At 40.7% G+C, this 14,430-nt stretch overlaps 1 protein-coding gene across 1 annotated transcript; it reads right to left on the bottom strand.

Annotated features, from left to right (window-relative positions):
• Window positions 1-622: 622 nt before the first annotated feature.
• Window positions 623-7,147, bottom strand: LOC145899534 (uncharacterized). The gene is made up of 13 exons (XM_082988374.1): window positions 6,669-7,147; window positions 6,337-6,562; window positions 6,063-6,188; window positions 5,415-5,540; window positions 4,851-4,976; window positions 4,502-4,625; window positions 3,908-4,062; window positions 3,356-3,626; window positions 2,808-2,933; window positions 2,326-2,439; window positions 1,933-2,017; window positions 1,373-1,500; window positions 623-833 (listed from the first exon to the last, which is right to left on the bottom strand). The coding sequence occupies exons 1-13, from the start codon at window positions 6,732-6,734 to the stop codon at window positions 623-625; spliced, it is 1,884 nt and encodes a 627-aa protein (XP_082844500.1). The 5' UTR covers window positions 6,735-7,147.
• Window positions 7,148-14,430: the final 7,283 nt, after the last annotated feature.

Here is a 14,430-nt window from a genome sequence, read left to right on the forward strand (position 1 = left end):
AAGCGGTTTTAGGTAATGCTGTTTGAAGGGTGTTTTATTTTTACGCGATTCGCCTTATTCACATGTTCATATATTGTGTTCCAAAAGAATTATAATGTAATTGTAAACGTGCTGCCAACGAAAAACCTGGGTTCTTCTGCCATGATCAGATGCACTCGCAAACGCAAAACTTTAGGTGTATTCTTCGGTTGAAAAGTGTTTCGTGAAATGTTCTTGAAATGGAAAGTACAACTCGAACCAAGTTTTGAAAAAATTTCCTCACACAGAAAATTCAGTGGGCTACTTGATCCACTAAAAGATGAGTTGTTTTCTGTTGTATCGTATGAAAGTAAGCACTTACAACTTTTATGAAGAACTTGTCACAGTGTGATAATGAAATATTCACAAAGGCGTCACAGTAATAAACAACAAGTAACTCGGGCACAAGCAAAACACAACCTATGTTTAGGCTCAACAACTTGACACAATCGCATTTCGCAAAACGTCGAAACAAAAAAGGCTACAACGATTTTCACAGAAATCAACAACGTGCCTTTAAGTTGGTTACACTCCGTTAAACCTTGAAAACGCCGCGCGGTTACGATGTCATGGAAAGTATACTTCGAATAAGTTGGCAACAAAATTACGCAGAAGCGAAACCGAGCAACGAATTCATGAAAAAATCTTCCGTCCACTGGATGGCGCCCCAGTGACCAGGGTAAATGTGCAAATGTTCGATTCCGACCTTTTCCATGTGTCCAAAGAATTCGTTCAGCTCATCAGGTTCCCAGCCGAAGTCTGGTCGAACTTTTACTTCTTCATCGTCGTGCATGGAACCAATTCCTATCTGGAGTCTGTAGAAAAGTAATAACAGTAAGAGGTAATGCTAAAATCAAGCCGGAACTGTCCGATAAGAATTCAACGGCCGGTGTGTCCCAAATTGTTGCTTAAATTTATTCACCATTCCGGTAACAATTCTTTTACTTTTGCCACTAGTTAAAGGCATCTACGTTCAATGCAAAGTAGGAATCTGCTTATAATCAGAAAAAGGCGGTCGAACGCAAAAAGCAGTTAGAGCAGATTTTTCAGGTTCCAGGCGCAGATGGCTAAGGGGCCTTTGTATTATGTACTGTATTTAAATTAAAACAGATGAGCATCGTTATTTCACTTACAAGCCGACGCACTACGGTTTCTAAGAAACTGTAAAAACAATATGCTATAATGCAGCTTGTAATCAGAACAACCAAAGACAAGAAAACCGCTAAATATTTCTTTAAATTTTGTTGTTTCCAGCTATGCGTCAACGGTGACTCAATCCAGGGTATAAATCCTATAGGCTTCGGGGTATAGGTTTCTTATTTTAACAACGGCAATATTGACAAAACAAAATTACCGCTGGGTGGCGATGTGGAGTAGCATTTCGTCTACGTTCTTTATGTTCCTCTGGACATCTTCACCCGAATATGTGCTCGCCATTGAACCGACCATACGACAGTTCACAGTGCTGTATACGTCGTAAAACTATAAAAAAGTGAACGTGCTGCTGAACGTCTAGGTTACATCTCCCAATAGTTTGCAGCTTTGCTGGTTATTTTAGAGTTACCTTTACTTCGGTTTTTGTTAATATTTACATGCTATTGAGTTGACCACAAATGTGCATTATAGCAAGATTGGGAAATTTGGACGACTTTGCAATTACAGCAGAATGTTTTTTAAAAAAATTGCCAAATCCAGCACTGACAAGACCTTATAGGTCGAAACAGTACTCATCTGCCTGCAACTGAATGAATATTATAGCTAATGCTTCTAACAATTGCAGGCGAGCTTGAAACATTACTGCGTTCTCTTTAGCTATTACAGTATATATTGTTGAAAGTATTTACAAGATGTGAATTGTCAACTCTCATTTTTATATTCATCTGCAACAGTTTTTAAACAAAATAATTCAACTACCTTCAGAATCCCCCACCCAGATATCATCATCCCCACTTCCATGTTCTCCTCTCTCATCTTCTTGGTGAGTTCATTCACAAAATCTCTGCGCAACCGAATATAAGTTGAATGTTTCATGCAATTGCCTGACAAGGCAGGATCGCCCCACTGCACAGGTCCTTACTTGGCGATCACAGCCATCGTATCGAGATCATTAGGTTTGCAGGCTTCATACAGTCCAGGCATTAGCTAAGCGAACGTGAGCTAAATATTCACTCAGAAGTAGAGCTTTTTTATCCCATCGTAATTTGCATTTCATCGTTAATGAATTTCCTGGTTTAGTTCAAATATGTTTTGGCACGGCTACGTTTGATGACGTTTCGTTTTAACAAACCAATCATACCAGGTACATACCTGTACACAATCGCATGTTCGCGTGTGTATTCTGTTGCCGGTTCGTAATCCATAATCAGGCCGTCTACCCCGGCCGCTGCTGCCTTTTCCACCAAGTCTCCTATGATTTCTGTCCTATGTTGGAAGAAAATGAAATAGTTGTTGTACGCTTCCATCATAAGTCACGCCCAAAAGTTACAAAAGAAAGACGAATTGAGCATTATATGGCTATACCCCCGCTTCGCGACCAAAATTTTCATTTTGCGTCACGTTGAGTTTCGGATAGTAACCGCTTTGCCGAAGAATGGCATTTAAACTTGTTCTTTCTCTACCTATCCTTAGACATAAGCGAATAATCAGCCTGTTTGCTAGGTGGTAACGGCGGATCTCTCCTATCTTGTTAGTTATCGCACTGACGCTGATAGCGTATCACTGTTTGTGAGTTATTTTGGATACCCTTGGGTGTTTATTACAAGCGAACTTAACATACTGACATTTATTACCTGTTGGTTGTGGCGGCCCCGTGCAACATCATGGCTTCATATGACGCGTAGACGTGAGGCAGAACACTTAAGTTTGTAAACTGTCGTCGATATTCATCCGCCAGATATTTCATGTTCGCCATTGAGCTGACCAAAAAGTTGTGGTTTGGACTTGTTACAAACTTTACTTATCTTATGATTGTTACAAAGTGTTTCGGTTTTTTACTTAATTTTCACATTGTGGTGAAAGTACCAGATGCTGTGTACAGATTTTATTAAGAGGAAAAAAACTTATATTTGTTTAAATGAAATTTTACATGTAAGTTATATTAATTGTAAAATACGGTTTCAAATAACATATCCGTCAACGTATCGGCCACCAGTTAAAATATTTTTGCATTCGTCCAAACCTGAGTTTCCCAAACCTTTTTGGCTGCGAACCCCAATTTGTAAAAATGTTTTTACATTAGATTCCCTGTCTTATGTCACATATTTCCTTCCATCGTCATGGACCCCGGTCAGGGAAACCATGCTTCAACCAGACATCACGTGACATATAGCTAGCTCACCTTTTCAAACGAACAAAAGTCCGGTTCTCCTTTCCATCGTTCACCCACGAGATGTTGAGGAAGTTGCAACATGGATAAACCGCGCGCAGTGAACCGAGAAGGTTGCTGGGCGACGCAGCGTCGTCGCTAGGGGGCTTCTTAGTAACCGGGGTTTGCCACGAGAAGGACAGCATGTTCTTTAGGTTGTAAATATCGACGGGGTCGATTCTGACCCACCAGTTGACGGATTTTTGCGTTTGTCGGATGATCGGAGGGTTATCGTCCGATTTTTCTGCATAAATGTAAAGTTTGCTTTTGAGATTTTTTTATTTTTAAGTTTGTCAGGATGTTGCCACTGAGTTATTTTGTTTTGAATGTAATTATTCTGTTCGATTCTTTTCCACGTATGTGTCTTGTCAAACCCTGTAAGAGCTGCGCTCATTATCCAACAATTATAAAATTTTTAATTAGTTTTTGTCACCTAGTTTAATTTGCCATAACGTTTATTTATTTTCCAATACAGTTTCCACTCAGAAAACGGTTTAAACTTCAAGTCCACACGGTTCTGTTTACCTGGAGAAGTCTTGCAGTAAACTCCTTGTCTGACCGAGTTGATGTTTAAAGGAGAATGGGAATAAATTACTCCAGTTCTTCCTCTTCCACATCTGGGGTTGCTTCTCTGCATCACAAAACCTTCGTGGGTGTCGCCGAGCCAACCGTAAGCACACCTGGAGGAGCAAAACTGTAACTTCTAAAACAAATCATTTGGTAAAGATTGAAGGGTAGAAAAGACAACGAAGTCATGACACTTTGGCACACGAAGTAAATTTTAATGACATGCTGTGATCTATGAGTTCATTTTCCAATACTTCGCCATGCGTCGGGCAAACACTGTGAAATTCTTACAATGGAAGGCCCCGAAGTAGTCTCTGTGTGCGCATATAGGTTTGCACGCAAGGTCAATAAAGTTTTGACATAATTTTTACACTGGCACGCGTAACAAAAGTTTGCCGACCCTTCTCCTAGGTTAACATTACTGTTATTATGTGTCCCAGGCGCCATACTGTTTATTTCTAAACCCAAGTCTCCTAAATCGTGGCTCGTTTTCTACTTGTGGAGATAGTTGGGCGTAGATTTTATTCAATCGCGTTTAACATCGAACCAAACCTTTCGTATCCGGCTTCATAAGCTTTCTGAAGATCTTCCTTGAAAGCAAGCTGAGTCCCCATCTTCTCGCATCTTTCCATTGCTTCTTGAAACGTCATTCGCTCTCTTACGTACTTTACAGGGACTGGAAATAAAAACCGGCGTGAGTTGGTGATTTTCAAAACAACATGGCAACCCAAGTTTAAATTCGCCCTTGAAAGGTCACAAGTATGATTTCTATATTCTTTTTCTATATATTTTTCTGACGTTTAGCCGGAAGGAAACAACAGGGCTTTCTCAAGAAGAATAAAACATTAGAAACAGACGCTGTCAGGTATGGTACGTATTTGTCACCACCCGACCCGCCCACCTGTCTGATGCGTGGTGGCGATTTCGGATTTCTCGGTCGTCGTCGTGGTGTGCGTCGATGTTTTATCAGCTGGAACGCTCTCAGTGGTGGTGACGTCACTCACGCCCGTCACGCTGGATGACGTTCCTGTTATATTCGGGAATGTTTATGAGGTTTCTGTGTCACCTTATAAGTATAAAATACACTAAAAAATACAGACAGCGAAATACGTTAAACAGTGAAACAATACGTTGTGGAAAATATCTACGGGGTCAGATTTCAACTTTGTGGTGCCATTCGGCAAATTGTCGATCAGTTGGGTACCCTTTACTGAGTACCAAACAACAGAGACGAACCACATGGAGCGCACTTTGGCCAAACGACTGCTTGGTATTCGATGGTGCTACCTGCTCAACTTTCACCCAAATCATATTATAAGTGCAAAAGTCTGCACCTCTCAATGATTTTTATGGCTCTTTTTGCGAATATAGATGTTGTGGTAAGTTTTGCCTGCCCAAACGACAAGGCTTCTTCGGAGTATAAACCAGACCATGTTTGGTATTTGTCACAACCCAACCCGCCCACCTGTCTGATGCGTGGTGGCGATTTCTGATTTCTCGGTCGTAATCCTGGTGTGCGTCGATGTTTTTTCAGCTGGAACGCTCTCTGTGGTGGTGACGTTATTCACACCCGTCACGCTGGATGACGTTCCTGTTATATTCGGTAATGTTTATGAGGTTTTTGTGTCACCTTTTAAGAATAAAATACACTAAAAAATACAGACAGCGAAATACGTTGAACAATAATACAAAGCGTTGCGGCAAATATCTACGGGGTCAGGTATGAATTGCAAGATATCTCTTATTACTGTTCTCCTCAACACACGTGACTTGTTACGGTCTGGTAGACACATATGTCGTGTCGTGCGCAGTCATCCGTTTCGCATTTACCGCTAATTGTACGTAGGTGTCTACAGGTGTTTCGCTAACATTCCATACATGGGTGTCAGTCATGCGCAGAATTTCCGGGTAAACTGAGGTTACACCTTTTTTCCCAACTGTCTGGTGATTAATCCCGCAGATTAGTGGAGTCACGCTCAAAGCACACAACCCTATATGTGCGTTAGACGCTGTTGTTTGAAATAATCCGCGGCCGACATTTGCATACTTTCCCGCGAATCAGCCCCAGCAGGTCTACGTTAATCAGTTTCAGTTCTTTTTTTTTCACTCATACCTTCCGTTGTTGTGGTGCTATCGGTTTCGTATCTATTGGTCGAATCCGGGGTGAGGTTGGGCCGTGTCGATTCGGTAACTTCATGTTGGAGTGATGTTGTTGTGGTCAAATTTGTAGGCTGAGTGCCTAAATTGCGGTGATGAAAAAGTAAACATGTTGGTTGAATGTTTAAAAATTTATTGGATTTTTCTTTTTAATCCACAACAGACACGATGATTCCATTAATTTCATTTCTTGAGGATTAAAACTGAAAAATTCATAATTTTTGTCTCACCTGACTCTGTGGACCCGGATTGATTGTTTGTGGTGGTATAGTGGGTAATTGCGAAGTAGAGAATGATGCTGACTGCGACCAACAGGGTCAGAACCGAGAGAGCAGCGACAATTTGAATCTTCGTCTTTTGACGGCGCAGGTTTTGAGTCCTAGTTTTGGGATTTCCCCTGCTTTCGTGTATCTTGATGAGGCTCAGCGACTTTGCCGGGCGGAGCTCCAGAAAGGCCTGGTTTAAGTAAATTCTTTAAGGTTAAAAGTGAACCTTTTGTTTAAGTAAATTCAATGTTAGGTTTTCCAAATTTTGTGAAATGTTCAGAATCCCAATCGCGCACCTCATTGTCAGATAGCGGAGACTCGTCGTCACCTGACGCAGAAATTGACGTCAGTTCGGTTTTCATCCGGGATATTACACTCCGCTCCTCCGATGAAGCGAGATGTATGCCTGGCTCTTGTCTGCACTTGAACTTGCGCACAAAAGGTTTGGCGCCACCGCAGAAAGCACTTAGCCTTGAGTCAGAATCAACTCCGCGCTAATAGAAAGAGTAAACACGTTTCCCTGAATGCTGGAAGGAAAGAAAATTAAGCAACGCCCGAAATATATCTAGGTTTTGGCATTTCAAGCTTGATGCTGCATGAAGGCAAACTTTTTCGTTATCACGCCACTCAACTGATTTTTTCATTACACAAACACCTTTCTTCGGCCATTGCCAACATTACTCTGCGCTTGCTTGAAACTATGAGTTTGTACTAACCTAATCCTGAAAATATGACCTTGCGAAACGACCTTGCGCAACACATTATAGTTCCTCATTCCGCAAGACTTGGCGCTTTATGTAATACCGATATTAATAATTCATTGTGTGCCAGTCGCCAGAAACGAACCCTTATATATTGTGTGGCGACTATCGGTGTTTTCTCCAAACCTCAAGGCAAAGTGCGAACTCCGCGGTTATGATTTCATCAAAAGTCCACACGTAAATGTCTGGGTTACCGTGTGTTTTGCGTTCAAATTTTTCTGTTTTACCGATTTATCGGCATTGTTTTCAGTATAAGGAGAACGGCGGTAAATTGCGATTTTCGCTCTAAATCAGTTGCTCCCAAACTATTTTTATATGCACAGACTCCTATTATACAATTTTCAAATTTGCGCACTCAATAAAAAGTGCAAGTTGTTTATTTCTTTGAATGAACGAATCGGTGTGAGGTATATCAGACAGGAACGATTAGAAATCAAACTTTAACCGGGAATTCAACGGCAACGTGAAACACACACATAAAGTGTAAAATTTAATGCGCAGACACCCTGAAACCACCCCACGAAACGCGTACTGGTCCGAGAAACCCTGGAAACCTCACTGCTCATTGATCGGCAAAGAAGCTAAGACAAGATGAATGATAATCTTAGATCATTTTGTTATTTGACTGCTCTTTCTGATGTAATGGCACTCGTGGCGAAATACTGGTTTACGAGATTATATTGCGCCATTAGTTTGTTCAGCTCGCTAGATTGTAATGCCGACGTAGTTTTCCAAATTCGACGTAGTTTTCCGTGTTATTGCTGCGCCTCGGAAAACACCTTGAAATTGTTGCAACCTTAAAATCATTTTATAGTTTTCCGAATATTTAAATTCGTCTGTTAACCATAGAAACGCAGGCGCAGAAGAATTTGCTTTGTAACATTTTACCGCTAATCGACCTGCGGCGGTTTTGTGAAACGGACATAAGGGGTTCCAGTAGTTCTGATATACATAGCTCTAAACCTCACCGAGTTAAAACCCATCAAGTATTACCCTGGACCCAACCAGTCCTGTTTGCGCTAATATGTTCTTACCACCTCATTTCGAAGCTGACTCGGTTGTAACTTAACCCGGTGGCAACAGATCGCGATCAAAGACCGGCTTCGGGCTAACTATTCCTATCAAAAGCAACGTAATACCCTTCTGATTGCGGTGTCCGATTCACAAGCGGCCAGACTTTATCGGAAGTCGCCAACACGACTGGACAGCAATTGGATGGGTTCCCATTTTAACGTTTAAGGTCTCCATCTACGGCGTTTAACGGGAATCTTATTCAGTATTGAATATACGTTGATTGTTCGACGGTTACGTTTACGCCTCATATTAGGGCAAGGTAGTGAATGCTTTGCACCTTTAACAGCTAACGGTTGTCCTGTTGTACTGTAGTTTGGTCTCGTCTTTTCCTCTACTCTCATCCATATCAAGTGTTTCCACTGACATTATTTCCACTTTTTCTATACTTTCTAACGAACCTTTTTGCTTCCTCACGTTAAAACAACAGGAAAACCACGTGCACTTAAAGTCATTCTACAGCAGGGCCCAATAATATAATTTGTGCTCGCGCGCGTTTCTGCCAAAACTGAACCTTGAACTGCAGCTTGGCAATGTACTGGTTCCGCACTCACTCCGACGCTTATACCAAATACACGGGACCGTTGTTTACCGTTGGCAAATCTTTATTTAACGTCAAATATCTCCATGACAAATCAACCCGGCAGGCCGTTGAATTCGCACTGGACACATGCAGTTTGACGTATTGTGCGGGCCCTAACACGCCAGACATAAATTTATGGCGTATTGGATTGTTTTCGCCCGTTTGTTTCTTTCGGGTTTCGCGTCTCAGGAGAATCAAATTTAAAGACAGAATATTTATGGAGATTTCGAAGAAACCGAGGACTGTAAAAACAAACGGAGTGAAAAAGGTTTAGAATCGCTGTCTTTTATTACTGTGATATGCAATTACCACAATGCCAAACTCTAACATTAAACTATAGTTTACGAGTATAGGTAAGGGTTTGTATTAGTTACGACCTGATAAACTATTCATAGCTTTTTCAGAGTCTTGAATAAAATTCAAATCATCACAAGGGTAAGTTACGCCACCAAGCCACCATTTATGTTGATTCGTGTTGTTTATGGTTGCAACTTTGCCATTGAAAGGGTATCTTTTTACAAAACGCCACCTTAGTGCCACCGACTTCTATCGCCTACAAAACGCCAATGACAACCTTGCAGTGGTTAATTGCGAGCTCATCCGAGTGGGATTGGCAGACCGAGTGGTTTTGAACAGGTACTTCATCTACAGGGCAGACCGACACAAAGTTGTCTGTTGAAGCATTGCGCCATGCAACAATATACGATGTGTTATCGGTTGTGTGGTTTTGTACACTGTGTGTACAGTTCCACCGAAATCAGAACGGTTGGAATCAAATTTATCACCAGTAACAAGTTAGAACTAATGCCATGCTTACGCATAGCAAGGCGGGATCGCCCCACTGCGCAGGCCCAGTAACAAGTTGTGTAGCCACTATATACCGCCTTGCCATTTATGAAGTAAATCAATAATCATATTTTCCAATCCTATTCTTATCGTTTGACCTTTTGACCTTGCTGTGCAAAACTATGAAGAAACAAAAAGTTTCCTCAAAATAATTTTTATACAAAATCCATCACAGAATACTCACATATCATTGAAAGCTTGCCTTCAAGCCCATCGCACCTTTTGCTTGCCTTATAATCCAAATAAATCATCTGATTCTGTTGTTTTAGACATTTTCCTACCTTTTAACTGAAGTTCTTGAGATAGTAATTAGTTAATTCAACTGTACCGTATTAGTTTCGTTACCTATAGCTCTTTATAGATTAAGATGATTAAACTTTTAAAAATGCTGAACATCAAGCCTTCTCTGGTACGATTTTGAAAATGATGAGGTCATAACAGCATGTCGCTAACTTTGTTCCTAATGTTCCTCGAACATAATCGTTTCAATGATTGAAAACACTTTGTAAATGTGACGATTTCTAAAACCGCAATATAGTGTCGGGTAATAAAACCTGCCTTTGCCTTACAACATATCGGGTATATACACGCTACCATGCATGCGAAGAAAGATAAAGAAACCGCATCCATAAAAAGGTAATCTGCGCATACCTTCGACGCATATTCGATCTATCCGAATCAACATTTGACCGAAACTAATGGAGCTTTTCAAACGGGAGAACGGGTTTTGGAAACAATTTAGCGTGACTTTATTCGGGAACTTGAGGGTCACGTGCCGACCTTTTCGACGTCGAGTGAACGCCCAGAAGATGACTGTAGAGGAAACAAAGTATTTAGGGATTGTTTTTAGAGAGAAACTCTTTGATCCCGCCTTCGTTGAATCCGTGGTCACGTAATGTAAATAACCGGGTGTCACGCTTCAATGCAACTAATGATCCTAGTGTTGGTCACGTATGGTTGTCGAACGTCTTCTGAGCAATTAAGACGAGTTGTTAGCAGGACTGAATTTTGTTCCCAATGGACCACGATTGTTCTATAAATTCTAAAAATACACGGGGGGAATTATATTAACTCTATTTATGCAAACCTTTTCGCTAAATGTATATTTTCAGTGAAAATAGTGAACACTAACACTTTTTTTCGGTATACAGGGTCAGTGTAAATTTGTATCAATCAAATCGTTGGACCATTTTCCGCATTCAAAAAGCGGAGGACTAATCGTTATGAAAACAATATTAGTGTTTTTATAACCGCGTGAAAAGCTTTCAATCCACCAGTTGCCCTGAAAAGTGGTTGTGAAATTACAGGTTATGGCGTCAAAATTGCTCCCTGATAAATTCGAGTCCCTCCTTTCTGAATATGCAGAGTTCCGTAACAGAATCTAAAGCAGTGTTTTCCAACCTGTGGTACGCGACGGAAGTCCAGGTTGTACGCGAGCACATTTCAGTATTTTGCGGAAATAGTTCGAATTTAAAAAACCGTAAGTGATATCAAAATCTTCGTTACTTCATCCACTAGGTTACTTTGTAACGCTCAACTAGGTGCTACGCGTCCAAATTGTTTTTCCTTCAAGTGGTACGCCCAAGTGGAATCACTGATCTAAAGGGTTCCGTTTCCTGTCCAGTTTTAGGCAAAAAGTGCGATGTACATTCGCAACTTCTGACAGTTGTAAACTACAATGACAGCAGTAACCTTTTCCATTGTTGCTGATGATTGTCGTGACAAACCATTAACAATGTCCTTTAAAAGTTGAAAAAAAAACATGTTTACCTGACAGTTTTGTTGTATAGGGGGGACTTCGTCTTAAACGGGAATTATGGGGTTTTGCTAAGGTGATGTCGGTACGTTTTCTACCTCTTGCAAACCAAGAGTTATGTTTTTTTGACGAACGAAACGCACGCTTTGTGAGTTTCCTTGGTTCCAACCGCGAATACTTTGTTCCTAAACGACAACTCGCGGATGCGCATTTGTTGCCATCCGGCCGCTTGTGCGGCGATAGAGACGTCAGAGCGCAATATGCATGATTTTAGGCTGGCGAGCGGGTGATTGGCAACATCAGTCAAGCGCCCGACGTTCGTCAAATAAACCATGAATTCGAGGTTTTGATGAGTTTTTGTAATATTGCGCAATTAACTGCAATGATTCCACCTGCTGTATCTCGCAAAACAGTTTAGTTGGGAAAGGCTGATGAAGAAAGAAAGTTCATTAATTTAATTTCAACGACTTTTAAATATTAAGGAAATGACGATTGGAAATTTTGTATTACGTCACGAGCCGTAAACGTGTGTATAAAGAAACCAAACGAATAAGCAACATTTAAATAGGCGGCTTTTGTGACAAACCAGTGAAAATAGCAAATCACAAATTGTTGTTGTAATTTCGGAATGCATCGGGATGTTTTTGGGGTAAAGCATGATACAGGCCTTGGTTTATCGCAAACCTTTACGGCCGTGCAAATCATTTTACGGCCCCTAATTTTGCGGCCATCCTTAACAAAAAGAATTTAATGACTTTGCAGAGTAAACGTTGACTGCCTGGCTGGCATTTGGAATGTTGCGCGTGTTCTCTACGTACCGAGCGCTATCGGCGGTTGCCGGGATCTGTTGACAAAAAGAACAGAATTTCAAACCTTCTCAGGGCGAAGCTTAACATATGTAAGCCTCGAAGAGTCACCGATATTAACCTTGTGGTATCAGGTGGGAATTTCTCAGACTTATTCGTATGCAATTACCTTTGTGGCAAGTTAGTCAGTTGATATGTGTTTGACCAAACTGAAGCGTCTGCTACCAAACACGTAAGTTTGAATTAGTTAAAAGGTCGTAAACTTGTTTGAATGTTTTTTCAAAAAGTAAAGTCGGTTTGCCGAAATTTTTCTTAAAAATTTCTCCTTGTCTGGAGACTTGAACTTTGCCAAGTTCATTTTGTCTGTTTCATTTTGCTCATACAGAAGCAAAACCGACTTATTTTGTACGAATTTCTTAGAGCGTGGTTACTTTTTTTGAATAGTTATAGGGAGATTGAATCAAGTTGTAATTACTGCGGAATAATAAACGATACGAAGATAGCAGAACAATCGCCATATAGATGTCATAATGGTCAACAATACAATAGTAATTGTCAGAATATGCGCTGCCTGTGTCACAAATAGGTTATTGCAGTGCTTCCCAACCTTTTGCAGTTCGCGACCCACTTTTAATGCAAGTTTTATTGTGCGACCCACAATGAGATATGACCAAACGAATGTTACGTAATGATAATGCAATAATTTCGTGATCTAATAGAAAACTGTAACATCAGAAATGCTTCGCGATCCACCAATAGATCGCGACCCACTGGTTGGGATGAAGCACTGGGTTATTGCTTTCACTTATTGTTGTATCGTTGGGGTCGTTGCTGGGAACCCAGAGGCCCCCAAATACTTCTAGGTTAGTGAACAGTTTCACAGAGTGTAACGGTTGGCATAAGCGTCCTTACTTGGCTGAAAAACTAAAAGGTAAGCCTGAAAATTCCATTTACAAATGACTGTTAAACATTTTCGTGAAACACCATGTGTTTAGCTTAAAATTGTATGAAAACAAACAATCAATGGCATTTGCTTGCATATGGTCATTGTTTACATTCATAGCGAAACTTGTCCAAACCTAAAGGTATCGATCGACCAAATAGCTTCGACAAATTTTCGGTCGTATGGCAGGATGGCAAAAGCTTTCAGCTTAACATTCAAAAGTTTGCAGTCATCCTTCAGCCCATTGCTGACCAAACAAAAGCAAGGGTCACGTGGAACTTCGGGCGACGCGATGACGCTATGACATCACTTTTCCATGTGACAACATAACTTTTACATGCGCTGGTTACTTTGTCGCTCAGTTCTTATCTCGATGTGAATGTAAGGACTGCTGGGGAGGCACAGTCTAACGTTGTCCTCGTTGTCTGCTTGTTCTGTCACCAGGCAAAGATTTCTGAGCAGAAGGAGGTTGGATTGAATGCAATTGCCGAAAGTGTATTTGTTTTTTTACTTAAACTACCAGCAAATGTCAAATGTCAAAGACTTTGAGTCAGGTTCAAAACTAACAGGAATAAAAGGTTCATTTGTGGTCATTGTTTGAGGCATTTCTGCAACACGTCGTGGAAATAAATGCTTTTATTTAAAATTTCATGCGATGTATGCTTTTACTGTTATCAAGTTTACAAAGCTCTAATATGTGTACTGTTTTTTTTTCTGGTCATACTTTCCCATCTAAACATGTCTGGCACTGTACAATATCACTAATAATCCGCATTTGATGAAAAAACAACCACGTTAGTCCACAATAAGCACTTTTCTTGGAAATAATCACAGCATGGCAACCCCATATATTTACCAGTGGTTAATCTTAGGTTATTAAGCGGTACTATAGAGTGTAAATGCTGTGCTGAACAACGGGAAAGATCAAACAAAAATGAAAGGTAGTAACAGCATAAATCAAGTCATGATGGTCAACAGTATCCTTTCCGTGGTTGTCAAGATACGTTGCCAACCTTATGTGCGTTTACTATAAGTCGTTTAGTTTTTCCCCTTCGCAATATTTGCTCGTTGCTGAGGATCTTCTAGTTGTTGTGCGCTGTGCGCTATGCGCTTTAGGTTCCTTTGGCAAAAAAATAAAAATTTACATATTTGTTCTAACCAACGTTTTGGGTCATTTTTTAAAGTTATGAGTTTTTAAATCACTCACTGCCTGACGGCACTATTGGTTGAGCTTGCTTGGCCATAGTGTTTCCACTTTGTTTTCTCCGTTTTGGTTGCACCTAGTTTGGTGC

Source organism: Ascidia mentula, chromosome 4 (genome assembly GCF_947561715.1).
Source record: "Ascidia mentula chromosome 4, kaAscMent1.1, whole genome shotgun sequence".
In the NCBI taxonomy this organism is placed as follows: domain Eukaryota; kingdom Metazoa; phylum Chordata; class Ascidiacea; order Phlebobranchia; family Ascidiidae; genus Ascidia; species Ascidia mentula.